Raw genomic sequence first — 16286 nt, forward strand, 5'->3', positions numbered from 1 at the left:
AAGAGAAATTCTTGGGCACCGCTTGGTGGGAGGTCATGGGTCACTTTGGACATGACTAGAGTATTACCTAGCATTCTTGAGTTTCTGAGTTTAGGAACCTTGGTCTTTCATCCTTGAGTGGTACCAAGCATTCTTCTTATTTGGGTAGTTGTAAAGCTTGTGTGTTGTTCTTGGTTCTTCCTTGAGATATAATTTGTAACTTGTATTTATAACCATATGAACCCATCTTAATATGAGTTGTTCTCGAAGGTCATAGATTCCCAGGGAGTTATTTAGAGGGTTCTAGAAGAGTCTAAAGTCTTGTGGTGTTTCTTTTAGGTGTTTCTTGGATCCTAACTTGGTTTAGTTTCCAAACTTACTCCAATCAACTTGAAACCTCAAACTTATCTTTATGTCCTTCATAATCGACCTTATAAGAAGTAGCAAATCATTCGGAGCACGTATAGACCTTGAAATCTCATAAGTAGTCCTAGGGAGATCATCCTCGTTATCATATTTATTCTTAATATTGTGGTTATAAATCCTTATCATTTGACAATTTGCATGTTTATTTGAAAATCAAATAAACTCCAATTCACATTTTTCCTAAACTATTTAAATCTGGAACCATTGTGTTTGATATTGTTCTTTCATAATTTAAACTCGAAGATAACTTCTAAATTTATTCATATTTCGTAAAAAGAAAAGTTAGATCATTCTCTTGTATTTTACAATTAAGAAGGGAATTTTGTCAAAATCTTAATGGCTTTCCTTTTCAAATTCATTTTTAGTGGGCAATTCTACAACAACAACAAAAAAAAAAAAAAAAAAAAAAAAAAAAAAAAAAAAAAAAAAAATCCTTTGTGTCTCTTAATTTATTAGTTTATTTTATTGTTATTTCATAATTAACTTATTTTGATTGCCTTGAATAGCTCCGTACTATAAGAATTGTCCATATATTAGCCTACCTTGATCATAATTTAGTCACTTTCCCAAATAGCCTACTTTGTGTGTTAAACAGGAGTGTTCCTAAGTGTAAAATTAGTGAGTTTAGTGTGTGAGGTCTTAAGCATATTAACTACTATTTGTATAATCATGAATCAAGACGAGGGAAATGGAGGGAAGATCAATGAGCTAGTTGAAGAAGTCCAAAAGAAAGAGGAGGAATTGGAAGATGGGAGTCATTTGTCACTTATTACAAGAAGACTTTTTATAATTCAAGTTACGGAGAATGATGTTGATGATCAAAGAGACAACTTATTTCACACTCGATGTTTAGTTATGGGGACTCCTTGTAGTCTTGTCATTGATAGTGGAAGTTGCACAAATGTATTAAGTACCATGTTGATATAAAGGTTGCAAATGCTAACCCAATACCATCCTAAACCTTATAAGCTTCAATGACTCAACGTTAGAGGAACAATGAAGCTAGTTTCTCAAGCTTTAATATCTTTTACTTGGGGAAAATATAAAGATGAAATTCTTTGTGATGTGTTTCCAATACATGCTGGAGACATATTACTTGGCCGACCATGACAATTTGACAAGAGGGTCATGCATGATGGTTATTTGAATAGGTATTCTTTTGTAAAAAATGTAGCAAAATCCCTCTTTTATGCAAATATATTTGATGATCAATTAAAGTTGGAGGAAAAAGAGAAGTTAGGAAAAAGAGTGGAAAGTAAAACCAGAATTGAGTAAAAAAACAAAAAGAGAAAAATCAAAGAAAAAAAAGTGAAAAGGAAAGAAAAAAGAGATGAAATTGAAAAAAAAGAAAGAAAGAAAAGAGAGTGAGTTGTTTGGTAAAAGTTGGAGAGTTGTGAATGACAATGTTTTAAAAAAAAAAAAAACATCTTTGTACATTTTTTATATGTAACTATAACAATTTGGCTTTTGTTAGTGTGCTTTAATCTCATTTACTGGAATTTGAGGATGTGTTTCAAGATGGAGTACCTAAAAGACTACCTTCCATTATAGGTATTGAAAATAAAATAGACTTTATTCCACGGGTTGTCATTCATAATAAGCTAGCTATAGAGTCAATCCAACTGAGACAAAAGAAATTCAGAGGCATGTGGAGGGGCTCATGGAGAAGGGCTATTTAAGAGAAAGTTTGAGTCCATATTCTATACTAGTCTTATTGGTGCCAAAGAAAGATGAAACTTGGCCCATGTGAGTGGATAATAGAGTCATCAACAAAATCACTGTAAAGTACCGACACCTTATTCCTAGGCTAGACGATATGCTTGATGAACTACATGATTCATGTCTATTTATAAACATTGTTTTGAAATATGGATATCATCAAATTAGAATGTATATAGTTGATGAATAGAAAACAACATTCAAAATTAAGTTTGATGGTATGAATGACTTATTATGCCTTATGGGTTAACTAATGCTTCTAGTACGTTAATGCATTTAATATATAATGTTTTGAAAAAATATTTGGGAATACATGTTGTCGTTATATTGATGATATTTTAATTTATTTGAAGATTTTGCTTGAGTATGTGAAGCAGTTAAGTTAGTTTTGATAACATAGAAAAGAAGAATTTCATTCTAATTTTATTAACGGTAGTTTTTACATGGAAAAAGTTCACTTTCATAGGGTTCATAGTTAGTAGAAATGTAGTAGAAGTAGATAAAGAGAAAGTTAAAGTCATTAGGGTTTGCCAACACCAAAAAGTGCAATGAAGTTAATGATTTAATGAAAAAATTACTTGTTTTGCCTAACTTAATATACGATTACTTGTTTTACGAGACTTTGATAAAATTTCTGAAATTGATTGTGATGTAACTGGTTTGGGCATAGGTGCTGTCTTAATTCAAGATGAAGAGGTCTGAATGTATTTTACTGAAAAACTAAATGGGGGCAACATTTGAACTATCTTACTTAGGCAACACTACTTATGACTTAAAGAATTTGTGTTCCAATCATGAAAGCTTGAAGTATCTTAAGAGTCAAAGCAAACTGAACCGTAAGCATGCAAAGTGGATGGAGTTTATTGAAACATTTCCTTATGTCATCAAATATAAGCAAGGTAAAGATAATGTGGTAGATGATGCATTATCTAGAAGGTGCAATCTCTTCACTCATTTTTGGATTTGAGCATATTGAAAAATTATATAGAGATGACCCGGACTTTAGAACTATTTATATTTATTCTTGGATTTGAGCATATTGAAAAGAATTATATAGAGATGACCAAGATTTTAAAACTATTTATATATCTTGTCTTATGAAAAAAGTTGTGGATGATTATTATGTATTTCATGAATTTTTATTTAAGAAAAGTATGCTTTCAATTTCTAAAGGCTCAGATTTGCTTTTTAGGGAAACACATGGTGGTATATTAATAGGACATTCTGAAATTAATAAAACTTATCATATGTTGCATGAACCCTTCTTTTGGCCAAAAATAAGCACAAATGTTTATAAGTTTTGTAGCCAATGTTTTAAATGCAAAGAACTAAATCTAGATCACAACCACATGAATTGTATACTTCTCTGAATGTACCTAACGAACCTTGGACTAATATATCTATGGATTTTGTTTTTGGATTGGGGCACACTACAAAATATGAAGTAGTATTTTTGTTGTGGTAGACAGATTTAGTAAAATGACTCATTTTATTACATGCAATAAGACCGCAAAACATGTAAGTAAAATTACATGGAATCCCTAAAATAATTGTTAGGGAGAGAGATGATAAAGTTTTAGGTCACCTTTGATTTGAAAAGTATCGTGGGTAAATTGGGTACCAATTGTTGTTTTCAACTACATGCTACCCTCAGATTGATGAGCAAACTGAGGTGGTTAATAGAACACATTGCTTAGGACTATTATTTATAAGAATATTAAGTGTTGGGACCAATGTTGTCCATTTATAGAATTTGCATATAATAGAGCAATTCACAGTACCACTCCTTGTTCTTTTTTTGGAGTTGTTTATGGATTTAATCCATTTACACCTTTTGATTTCCTTCCTATTTCTTTTTATATTTTTGTGAGTGAAATAGCCACAAGTAAGACATATTTGATCAAAACATTGCACAAAGAGGTAAATGAGAGAATTGTCAAACAAATTTTCAAAATTGCTTCAAGAATTAACAAAGAACGGAAGGAAATCATTTTTAACTCATTGACTGGGTTTAAATACCTTTTCGCGAGTAGCAATTCTCATCTCAAAGGAAAACAATGTAACATTCAAGAGGGGATGACTTTTATCAAGTCCTTGAGAGAATTGATAACAATGCATATAAAATTGATTTTCCCAAGAATTTTTAGTACATTCTACTTTCAATGTTGCCGACTTAGTCCTTTGATATAGGTGATATTTTTCTGATTCGAGGACGAATTCTTTTGAAGAGTGGGAAGATGATAAGAATCACGGTGTTCCAAATGTTCGAACTAGACCTATTACATGATCTAAGGCCAAGAAGATTCAACAAGCATTTATTCTTCATCTACAAAATTGGATAGGTTCGGTTCAACCATCATTGCTGAAGCAATTTGAAACGCAAACTTTTCATGGATAACATGAAAATTTTAATCCACATCAGCAGCAGTCCACGTGGGTCATTGACTACCAAATTAGAAACATCCTAAGTGGACGAATTTGTCCTTTATCAACCCTACATGAGAAGAAACATTCATTATAAAAGGAAAAGAATACCTAAAAAAGGAGGAAAGCCACATTTTGGAGAGAAAATCGAATTAGACAATAGAGCTCTGCTGGTGTGAAACTAGAGAAGAAGAATAAAAACCTCAATTCAGCCGTTGTTGACGGCCGAAGGAAAAGAAAACCACGAAGGATAGATTAGGGCAAAGAGGTGGATGTGAGAGCTCAAGGGAAGGAGAGCTCAAGAGAAGGGAACTTCCATTGAAGAACAGCAACAAAGCGAGATAACTCAATATTTCCTTATCCTGTTTTCTTATTTTATCAATTTTACATGATTAAGATGTGGGTTCTTTGTTTATATAGTTTAAGTATGTTGACGGTATGATTTTAGTTTATTAGAGAGTTGTAAATGATTTACATGTGTGTTTAATTAGCTATTTTACATACATAGTCGTAGAAGAGAGGGAGCAATAAAATCCTCTTAATACTTTAGTTCCATTGCAAGGAAACTTGAAGGTAATAGAAGGGTTAGAAATAATTCTTCTACTACAGCTACAAGCCTTGTTAACAGAAATTAAAAACGATTATCGATTATGAAAGTAATCCCTATGCATGACCTCAGAAGTGGGTTTGAGAATCTATTAGAAGGAACTAAAATCTGCCACGAAAATCAACCATTCATCGATTTAATCTCTCTTAACCGAACCTTCCTCATTATAGTTGATTTTCTCATCATTTTCTATTTCTCGACAACAGTGACACTCTACTTTAGTTTTACTTAATTAGTTAATATCATCGACACCCATTTGAATGTTATCCAAAAACCCACTTAATTTCTAGAGATAAAATTAACCGAAAAGACATATTCTCTGTAGAATCGATAATTAACTTATTATTAGCTACTTGTGATAGTATATGCTTGCCCTTATTCTTATAAATTTTACACTATTTTATTATATACCACAGCAAGCGATCAAGTATTCATATATTCAACATGTGTCTAGAATAGTTCTAATAGTGAAGGAATACTTATGGTTGCCAATAGGCTGGCAGCGGTAGGGGTAGACGTGCACACTACATCAAGCACAGGGTTTGGGCTTGCAGAATGATAGGGCAGGTTGCGAGGTTGGTAATGGTTGCAACACTTTCAATGTGGCTCCATGGCATATCTAGATAAATCAATGCTTTGGGTTCATTATACCTAACTTGGCCACAATTAAATTTTCATATCTAATTCAAACCCTCCACACATATGTCCCGACTATTTTAAATGGGTTATTATATGTTTTTGGTTGGGTGGATTGCATAATGGAATTTAAATCTAACCTCTCTCCTCAACCAAATACCACCCCTCTTCATTCATATTTTCAATTTAAAATTCATTTATAAAAGATGCTTTGTTTTCCCAACTATCGTGGGATCTCATGATCCTCTCTCTCCGAGTCTAGTGTCTATGTTGGTATTTATTGCATTCTCCAATCAATATGAGACTCCCACTCAATCTATCCCTTTTAGGGCCTAGCGTCCTTATTAGCACACTACTTTGTATCTATCCTCCACCAGGGTTTAACCTTCTCGCTGGTACATTGTTCAGTGTCTTGGCTCTCTGATACCATTTATACAATTAAATTTTCTTCACTATTTTGAAAAAAAATTAGTAACTACCTCCTATTTCAATTCAAAATGGAGCCAAATTTTTCTATTTATTTTCTTAAACAATATTCCTTCGATGAAATAATTTTTATTTTTCAATATAATTTCTATTAAAAAAAAAACATTCAAATGAAAAATTAATATAATATTCGAGTGTAGTATTTATTAGAAACCAAAGTAAGGTATAAATCTATATAACACCAAATCTTTTTAAATTAGTAATTAAAAAAAAGTGCATGCGTACCATTTCCACGAAATCGTCCTTCCGATTGAAATGCACACGTGCTATCATTCTCACTTTTCAAACATTTATATCAGCCCACCTACAAAATAATAATAATAATAATTAACCATAATTACAAATAACTAATCAACCTAAAATGGACTGGGGCCCAATGTCGGCATATCTATGTCGTCCGACACTATCCTCGAATAATCTATTTCAAAAGAAGTCGTCTGAGACGCTAGTCTCATAACACACCCCCACACTATAATACACATATGTGCCACATGTAGCTTACTTGAGCCACAGAGCCTAGGGGTGGTGGAGAGCTAACAACATACTTTCCCCTAGTACATTTTAATGAATATTTTGTTTGGGAATAGACATGATTTTGGCAAATGGTCATACAATCTCGTGGATCGTCCATCGTGTGTCTAATCGACACCAAATTTGACAAACATTCATATAAACGGACTCAACTCTAGAGTTCTTCATGTCCCTACCCGAAACCTTATCAAGCCTATTCTTACTTACATCTCAACTTGGCTTGAATGCACATTTTCTACGGTTTGTTGGATGAGGAATTGTCCTCCTTGCTCGCATCATGGTAGTTGTTTGTCTTGGCCCTCAAATAGCCATATGGGTGCACTTGAGGTAGCACACCTTGTTTATCTACATGTAAAGGTTACAATCTACACTTTTCTTAATATGGTTATGACATTCTCCCCCACTAAAACTAGTCATCGTCCTCAATGGCTTTCTCGAGACACAATCGCACTATGGATGTTGACACATAGCGGGTGCGCCTACTCTTAAAGTGTGTGCGCTCTCGCGTGTGGGTTTTGCGTCACAATCATGCTTGTCTAAGACAGGTTGCTTGTGACCGCATGTCAGATGTTCCAATCATGCTTGTCCAAGACGTGTTGTCCATGGCTGCATGTCCATTCCAAACCCTTTTTACTTGCTTTCATGTTAGATAGAACTTCACTCTTTCTTGTTCTGTCAACAGGGGAATGTGATTATTTGTCAATTCTTCCTATTCATAGATGTTATCAAAGTCACTGTTGTAGCGGACTAATGTTACTCTTATTTCTCTAACAAGTAATCCATTGTTTTCCAATTATCTATTGTAATTTTGATAAGTGATTCTAAGTCAAACGCTCAAAGTTATTGACTGAAAATCACTTTAAAAGTGGTATGGAACCTTTCCACATTGGTTTTAGACCATTGCCAAACATCCCTACTTCTAAAATGGAGTGATAAACAAGTTATGGTGAAGATAAACGCAGAGGTTAGCAAGAAAAAAAGGAAGGAGGAAGAAGGTTACCAACAGAGGTCTTGCTCCAAAGAACTTGAGCGTCAATGGCCGTGAGATGTTCATCGTCAAGGCGCTTCCAGGTTCGGATGGATTTCACAGTTCCCCAATTTCCATTGCTTGTTGTTTCCAAGTTAGCCACCACCACTCGAGCTCTCCTCGGCCACCCAGCCTTGCCATAAGCATGGTACCCAAATCCTCCAGCATAGCAAAGGTTAATCCCATTAAGAGCCCCACAAAAATCATTGAGGTGGTCATGACCTGTGAACACTGCTTTCACATCCCCTGATTCCACCATGGAGGTAAAGAAACCAGAGTTCACGGTAGGAGAGCTAATCCCTTCTTGTCTCACACCAGTGTAGTTTGATGCATCAAAACGAGAAAACTCAGGCAATGGTATGTGGAAGTATGCTAGCCCAGGTGCTGCACTCTTCTGGGGCAACGGCTTGCTCATGTATGCCCTCTGCATCCAAAAATAGAAATTATATCATATTAGTTTTTTACTTCTCATTGATATAATGAAAAGGAAAAATGTTTGAGGCTTACGAACTCCCGTAGACTCGAGCATGTAGCCAAAGACTTCGAATGTTATCACAAAATGAGTTTCATCAAGTAACTTTACTAAATTCTTCCCACTAGTCACCATGTAGTGTCTTAACAATGTATTTGTAACGGTCCAACCCCACTGCTAGCAAATATTGTTCTCTTTGGGCTTTTCCTTTCATACTTCCCTCGAGTTTTCAAAACACGTCTTTTACAGAGAAGTTTCCATACTCATAAAGAATGCTTTGTTCTCCTCCCCAACTAATGTGGGATCTCACAAACCACCCCCCTTTGAATTCCAGCGTCCTCGCTAGCGCTCGTTCCCATTTCCAACCAATGTGAGACCCTCTAATCCACCTCCCATCAAGCCCAGTGTACTTGTTGGCACACCGCCTCATGTACACCCCCCTTCAGGGCTCAGTCTCCTCACTAACACATTGCTCGATGTCTGACTCTGTACCATTTGTAACAACCCAAACCCACTGTTAATAGATATTGTCCTCTTTGGTAGATTGTGAGATCCCATATCAGTAGGAGAGGAGAACAAAACATTCTTTATAAGGGTGTAGAAACTTCTCTTTAGAACAAGTGTTTTAAAATCTTTGAGGGAAAGCCTAAAAGGAAAATCCCAAAGAGAACAATATCGGCTAGTAGTAGATTTGGGCTGTTACAATATTGGTCCCTTTAGTATGCTCTAGAGATGATTTGCAATGAAGAACATTAACTCAGGAAGTAATAACCATACAAACAAAGCATCACGGGACATGCGCGTAGTCATCATACAAACAAAGCACATTAGAAGACACAATTTCCCGAAGGAAATGATACCCCAGTTCCTGTTAATACAAGGAATAACTTCCCACGTCCATAACCACCCATTACATTAGCGGTTTCTGGATTCAACAGAGCAATCATCTAGTTCAAATAAGCATTTACCCTATCAAGATATAGCGTGAACTTAAGGCCCCACTAATTTTCCAGACATGATTATTGTTGAGCAACACTCGTGTTGCCTGCCTTGTTGTGTGGATAACCTATGCACAACACTTGGACTCGTGTAGCTATCTTCTGCACACTAACACACAATGCTCATGCTCACTTATGCACACGCCTATGCACGCTTGATACGACTTTTTTCGTATGCTAAGACTATCCTTCACATGCATCTGGACGCCGACCTGCATGCAATCTTGCCCTACATGGGTGTGCACCCACCTATATACGCATGCTCACAAACAAGCTCAATTGACAAGCCAACTTGGTGCTTGCATGTTTGTAGAGTGCTAGCCACTCGCTAGGGCCTAGGTACATGCCTCGTGTCATGTCATATGCCTTTCAACTATATGGCACCGTATCATTGGCTCAATCATAGTCAACCTTAAAAAAAACTCTAGCCCCAAGGTTCCTTTATGACTCTTTAGGTTCTATCAAACCTTAGACGAGGTTCTTTCATTTTCAATCGAACTTCATTAGCGTGCAAAATCAACTTCTCTTGACAATTCATGACATCTAGACACGCATTTTCACTTATTTGTGACTCTAGTTGACTTGCCTCTACTCTTGGTTAAGCCCTATCACTTAACCTTGTCTCTACACTAAGTTAAGGTTGTAACGACCCAAACCCACCGCTAGCAGTTATTATCTTATTTGGGCTTTCCTTTTCAGGCTTCTATCAAAGGTTTTCTAAAACACTGTCCTTTTCAGGCTTCTATCAAAGGTTTTCTAAAACACTGTCAGTTGAGGAAATGTTTTCACACCCTTATAAAAAGTGCTTCATTCTCCTCCCAACCAACGTGGGATCTCAGAGAGGTCTACTAAAGTTGATGTCTTACTTCCGTCATCTTGGTTCTCACCAACAAGCAATCGCCACACATCTTCATCGATTTGAAACCTTACCAAGATGAATTAAAACCCTTCTTTGGGACAAAACATGCTTACAAATCAAGTGATTGTAGCACTTCTAAAGCAAAACAGAACGTATTAAGATGTAGAAAAGCAGAAATAATGTACCTTGAGCTTGGCTGAAGTAAGCTGAAACCAAAACTGTTGAGAAGCTTTAATCCAGCCATACCCAAAGATCCCAGGAACTGTGGAGTAATCACCACTGTCAAGGAAATAGAGATTGAGAACAGATTTGTTCTGAAAAGCAGAGCCCTGAACGCCACCAACCTCCAGATTGTAGTTCCCAAAGCCATCGATCGGGTTTACCTCTGAAGGATTAACCCTTGAGAGAGTGTTTTTCAAGCCCACAATATGCTTCATTACTCCTTCCCTTGAAAGAGTGGATTCTTGGTCATGGTTCCCCAAAACAGCTGCCCATGGAATGTTGGACGCAATTGCCTGACCAAATGCCGCCTCTAAAGATTTTTCCGCATCCGTTGCGTCAAATCCGAAGATATTATCCCCTGAAAATGAAACAATCGAAACCCATTTTGTAATCAACATAATAAATGTTCAATTTAATCTCAAACCCAAATAGGAGAAGAGACTTACCAGTAAAAACGATGAAATCAGGGTTCTCCGCTCGAATCATCCGGCGAACGAAGGCGGTGGTATTGAGGTCAGAGCAGGAAGCTAACTGACTGGGAAGAACATCCTCACATGGGGTGGCTTTCCCATCACCATAATGCATATCCGCCACTTGCAGTATCTTAAACTCTCCTTTTTTGCCAAATCTCAGCCGCATCGCCGGATTCCGTAGGGATTTGGCCGCCGGAAGAATCACCGACAAGAGAACAACCAGATAAAGGCACGACTGCAGCACCGCCATAGGAATCTATCTTGGAGGGAGAGAAGAAGAAAGGGAAATGGATGGTTTTGGTTAAGGAAGGAAGTTATCGGCAATGGACTGTCAATTGGTATCACTAACCAAAGACCATGTTGATCAAGTCCACGCTGAATTATACCGTAATAATGAAAGTTGACGGTTGGTAGATACGCATATGCATTAAATTATATTTTAAATTATTTAATATGTAATAGATCAAAAAAAAAAAAAAAAAAAAAAAATCAGTTAATCCTTGTTGGAAATCTCGCGATTTATGGTGAGGGCAACCACGGAATCACGACCCAGCCGACTCCGTCTTCCCTTTTAAACTGCACTCAACTTTCCCTCGATCCACCGAGGTTATTCTTTGTCATTTGAAAGTAAACAGAGCACAAAGAGAGAAATCGAGAGAAATCCAACGAAACCCTCTCCTTTGAATGGGATGTCGAAACATATGTCATCACCATACAAAGTCACTAGAGGAGGAGTGACAACGATAAAGAGCGAGAGGAGTGTAATGCTCCAGTAGACTTTACTTAATGAATAGTAACTACGTAGTATGATCGATCAAGATTCGTGTCAACTTACATGCACAAGGCGTGTGAGACACCATCAAGCATGGTGAGGTTGAGGAGCATAAGGACCGAATGACTCTTGCTACCATCTACCAAGTAGTCTCGGAGGACGTTTTTCTCATGTTGGCAAAGAAGGACTCGACAAAGGCAGCGTGAGAATGCTGCAAACAATGCATGTGAGTGTGGAATGTGTCAAGGAAGCAAAGATGCAGATTTGAAGAGTGAGTTCAAGGCTGTCTGCATGAAGGATGGTGAGTCAATAGATGATTTTGCCAAGAAGTCGACGACGATCGTCAGCGACATCCATTTATTAGGCGACATGGTGGAGGAGACCTCCGTCGTCAAGAAGTTCCTCGAGCTGTTCCCCCAAGATTCATGCAGATTGTCAGCGGCATCCATTTGTAATTTCGATGAAACTCAAAATGTTTGATCAAAGGTATGGTTTCGATTTTGCTACAGAATTGCGTTTATTAAAAACCTAACGTTCAATTGATTGGAAAACAAGGAAGCATTGCAGGGATTTAAACTCGACGGTTGGATTATAGGATTTGAGATTGTGTCATTAATACGAAATTGTTCGAATTATTTGGTATTATAGTTCGATTCTCAATTTGAAGTAAAAAGGGTAAAAATAAGAGAAATTCTCCCCCGGAGGAAAACACCCTAGAGAAAATTAGATGATAGCTATCCCGATAAGTTTAGAGGCATAATCAAACTTATGACGGAAAATGGTGAGAGTTGATATTTATGTCGATAGCTTTTCCGTGGATGAGTCCCTTCAACTTTTTAACTTTTTCAGGTACTTTGACAACTTGTTCTACATTGATTTTGAAGCTTCTATAGCCGAACAACGTGCGCAGCTTGTCTTGGGGCATTTACAAGTTTATTGTTAAAATTTTGAAGGTACATAAACGTTATGATCCATTCATTTGCTAGCCTTTGTGAATCAAATTAGTTTTGTGAGTACACACATGAAGTTTGTTAAGAATACCATAAGCTTTTGGGTATAATCAAACTTAACATCAAACATTTTTTTCCATCGGAGGCTTCTCTTCTAATGTGTTCTAACACTACATAGGAACATGCAACATTTTTAAGTGTACTTAGTTGTTTTGTTGACTTTACTAACGAATGACCACATAAGTCGTAGGTTTTTGGTTGCGGTTCGAAAAAGTAGAAGTCCCACTTTTATTAAGATAGGAATGGGAAGTGAGATGAAAAGTATGATCCATGAATATTGATAGGTATATTCCATAAAAAAATATATTTAATTCTTAATTAATTTTAAGGATCACATACTTAAAATATTTCAAGTCATTAGTGTTGAATAAGATGAGCCATCTATTTATTAATGATAAGCAATTTTTTTTTTTTGTTATAGAGCCCGAAAGATAATTAGACTAAAAACACTATTTGATTTTGGTATCAATCATAAAAGCCAGTCTTTAAGTGGATCGGTCAAATAAGACTTCTTTGTATTAAATTCCTTATAGTAAGATTTTTTTCTAGGATATTGTCTTTTCTTTTGTTGGGATGTCTTTCTTTTCCGCTCGTCTTTCTTTTGTTGGGGAGAAACTTGACGTTGTTGTCTTTCTTCTGCACTATTGTCTTTCTTCTGTTGGGGGGAAAACTTGGCGTTAGACCAGCAATCCGAATCCATTCTAATTTTTTAATGGAAGTTCCAAAAAAAGCACACTTCTATGTCAAAAAAACAGATTCGAAAAAATATTTGGAAAAGCAAATGACATCGTCGGCGTTGAAAGTTTTTTCTATCACAATCCATTTCAACAAGGAAGTCACAAAGTTTTGTTTTTGAGAAAACTCAACTAAATAATGAAAGATGGGAAGAAATTGAATTGTTTTGACGGAAAAAAAGTCTAATAGAAGTTCGTCCTCATTTTTTTTTTTTTTTTTTTTGCGTTGTTGTCTTTCTTTTGTTGGACCCAAGAATTCCTAGGATAGGAAAACTTGGCGTCAAACCAAGCAATTCCTCTAGACCTAGCAATTTCTAAGAAAACTTGGCGCTAAACCAAGCAATTTCTAGGAAAACTTGACGCCCGACCTTATAGGAAAACTTGGTGCCAATGGCCCTAGACCTAGCCATTCCTAGGAAAACTTGACGCATGACCACGCTATGGCTCTAGACCCAGCAATTCCTAGGAAAACTTAACGCCATACCACACTATGGCTCTAGACCCGGCAATTTTCAAGCCGATGGTGATGATGCAAATACATTTCATGTAACGGTCTAGGCCCACCGTCGGAAGATAATGTCCTCTTTGAGCTTCTCAAAGTTTTTAAGATGCATATGCTTCAAAGATGGTGATGATGCAAATAAATTTCATGTAACGTCCAGGCCTTCCGTTAGCGGATATTATCCTCTTTGGACTTTCACTTTTGAGATTACCTCAAAGTTTTTAAAACACGGTCTGCTATGGAGAGGTTTCTCCTTATAAAAGGTGTTTCGTTCTCTTCTCCGTGTGTGATCTCACATTTCGTGTTTTTAGTCTAACTCTCTAAAGAAACTTATTCAATAGTCACTACAAATTACTTTTGGCCAAAATCTTTGGAGTTGTCTTTTTCAATAAATGTTGGTTACATTTCTTTATGTTATTTTGACCGAATAACTAGTTAAGGAATGTTTTTATTCATATTATTTATAATTGTTTGTTCAGTTGGATTATTGATTGATTTACTTAGTCTACATCTATATTCTATCTCTCTAATAGACAACATCGATCGCCCTATCACTGAAATGAGTATCATATCTAACCCTATCACTGAAATGAGTATCATATCTAAATTTAACTGGGATCAATCGCTAAAATGAATAGTATACCTAAATCTAACTGGAATTAGAGTATTGGAGAATTGGATCGAAAAAAAGGGATTCTAATTGTAAGTTATGTAATGAATTAGAATATGAAATGAATAATGAGTAAGGTGTAAGTGAATTCAACGGGAGGGGTTTAGTGTTAGAAGGTGTTAGCATAATTATTTGTAAAGTAATAGAAAACATATTATTGATTAGCCCTCCAAAGTAATTGCAACCAAAGAGTTTGCATCTTGAAAATAAGCAAATTAAATTAATTGGTTATAGAGAGCACGTGAAGCTACAACGTATTATAGTTTACTTCCAATTGCAAGTTTTGGACAAAATCTTGCAACTGTTTTGCCTCTTACAATTTTTTATTATTATTTCGCTGTCAAAAAGTCACGAGCAAACCTTATTTTCATTCTTTTTGTTTTTTATTTTTTAGAATTTTCATTTTCAATTCATTTTCTAATTCATTTATATAAAAATTACTTTTCCAATTGGAAATTGTAATTATATTAACCCTCATTTATTTATTATCTATGTACACAGATGTAATACCCCACAGATGTAATACCCCTTTATCAACGAAAAATAGATACTAATGTAACTTTTTATCAACAAAAATAGACACTAATGTAACTTTATTGCACTGAAAAAAACTATGCTATGGACCTCGCCCTTTGAGGTGAGGGGATTATCTTGGCGAAAGGATTAATATTTGGTCTATAAGTACCAATACGCAATGGTGGATGGGACCACGAGAGTTTGTTGCGATCTTTATCTCATAGATATTGATATTTATCCAAATTTTATTTTCTCACTATTAGTTCTTTTATCTAATTATTTTGCTAGATAGTTTTCGGAAAAAAAAATAAAATAAAATAGCAATAATATAATAATTAATAATTTTTTTTAATCCACAATTAAAACAAAAGTCTTTTTTCTTAATCTCAAGTTAAATAAATAAAAAATTGAATGGTTTTCTATTTCTACATAGGTATGGAATTATGGACTAGATAGGAGCAAAAGGTAGTTTTGTGCCATATTCAGATCCGTTTTGTGCCATATTCAGATCCCATACAATTAGAAGATTGTAATTCTTAATACAGTAGTCAAAATAGGGACAAGCACTCATAGAATTCCATAGACTTCTTTTATCTTCCCTTATTTGATGGGATGGTTAAAAGATTTGACATCTTGTTTGGGGATTTAAGTTCTTAAGTTCCTAGCATAGATATTGGCAAGTGGGATCACAAACACACTTTTTTGATTCAATGGATAAAATAAATATCTTGTACTCATTTGGTGTTGCACCACATCAAAGTTTTCATTAAAAACTCCACAAACAGTACTACCAAGAATCGGTGTAATTGTACATGCTCATAGCAACATATTTTGGTTCAAGCATTTGTTCTTATAATTTTACAATGAAGGAGTCATTTTCATTGTTACCGTACTAGCGGTTAAATTAACTGTCTAGGACTAGATCTTGGTACCAGTCCATAACGATCAAAGTCCGTGAAGCTATTAATGAAGCGAATTCAATAACTCAATAAAGCAACAACGGGTACCATTTGGTACCCGTGCATAATAATCAAAGTCGAATCGTAAAGCTATTAATGAAGCAAATTCAATAACTCAATGAAGCAACAATTGGTACCATAGAGAAGCAGTATAATACACAATTTAGCAAAAACGTGCAGATGCACAATTTACTTATTTTTTTTAAAACTATCATATTGTTTATTTTTTTTAATTATTACATTATTTAAAAAAAATCATGAATG

At 35.5% G+C, this 16286-nt stretch overlaps 1 protein-coding gene across 5 annotated transcripts in view; it reads right to left on the bottom strand.

The window, feature by feature from the left end:
• LOC111488654 (probable inactive purple acid phosphatase 29) overlaps positions 1-11193 on the bottom strand; it is a 421893-nt gene extending 410700 nt beyond the window's left edge. For 2 of the 5 annotated variants that reach the window (XM_023136529.1, XM_023136527.1), the window contains exons 1-3: positions 10833-11193; positions 10350-10744; positions 7807-8259 (exon numbers count right to left, since the gene is read on the bottom strand). In XM_023136529.1, coding sequence (XP_022992297.1) covers positions 7807-8259; positions 10350-10744; positions 10833-11109 — 1125 coding nt within the window. In that variant the 5' untranslated portion in view covers positions 11110-11193. Of the gene's footprint in view, positions 1-355; positions 359-6388; positions 6582-7806; positions 8260-10349; positions 10745-10832 lie in introns of those variants that run through there. The other 3 variants (XM_023136528.1, XM_023136525.1, XM_023136526.1) reach the window with 3 other exon arrangements.
• Between the last annotated feature and the right edge of the window lie 5093 nt (positions 11194-16286).

This window comes from Cucurbita maxima, unplaced genomic scaffold (genome assembly GCF_002738345.1).
Source record: "Cucurbita maxima cultivar Rimu unplaced genomic scaffold, Cmax_1.0 Cma_Scf00013, whole genome shotgun sequence".
Classification (NCBI taxonomy): Eukaryota; Viridiplantae; Streptophyta; class Magnoliopsida; order Cucurbitales; family Cucurbitaceae; genus Cucurbita; species Cucurbita maxima.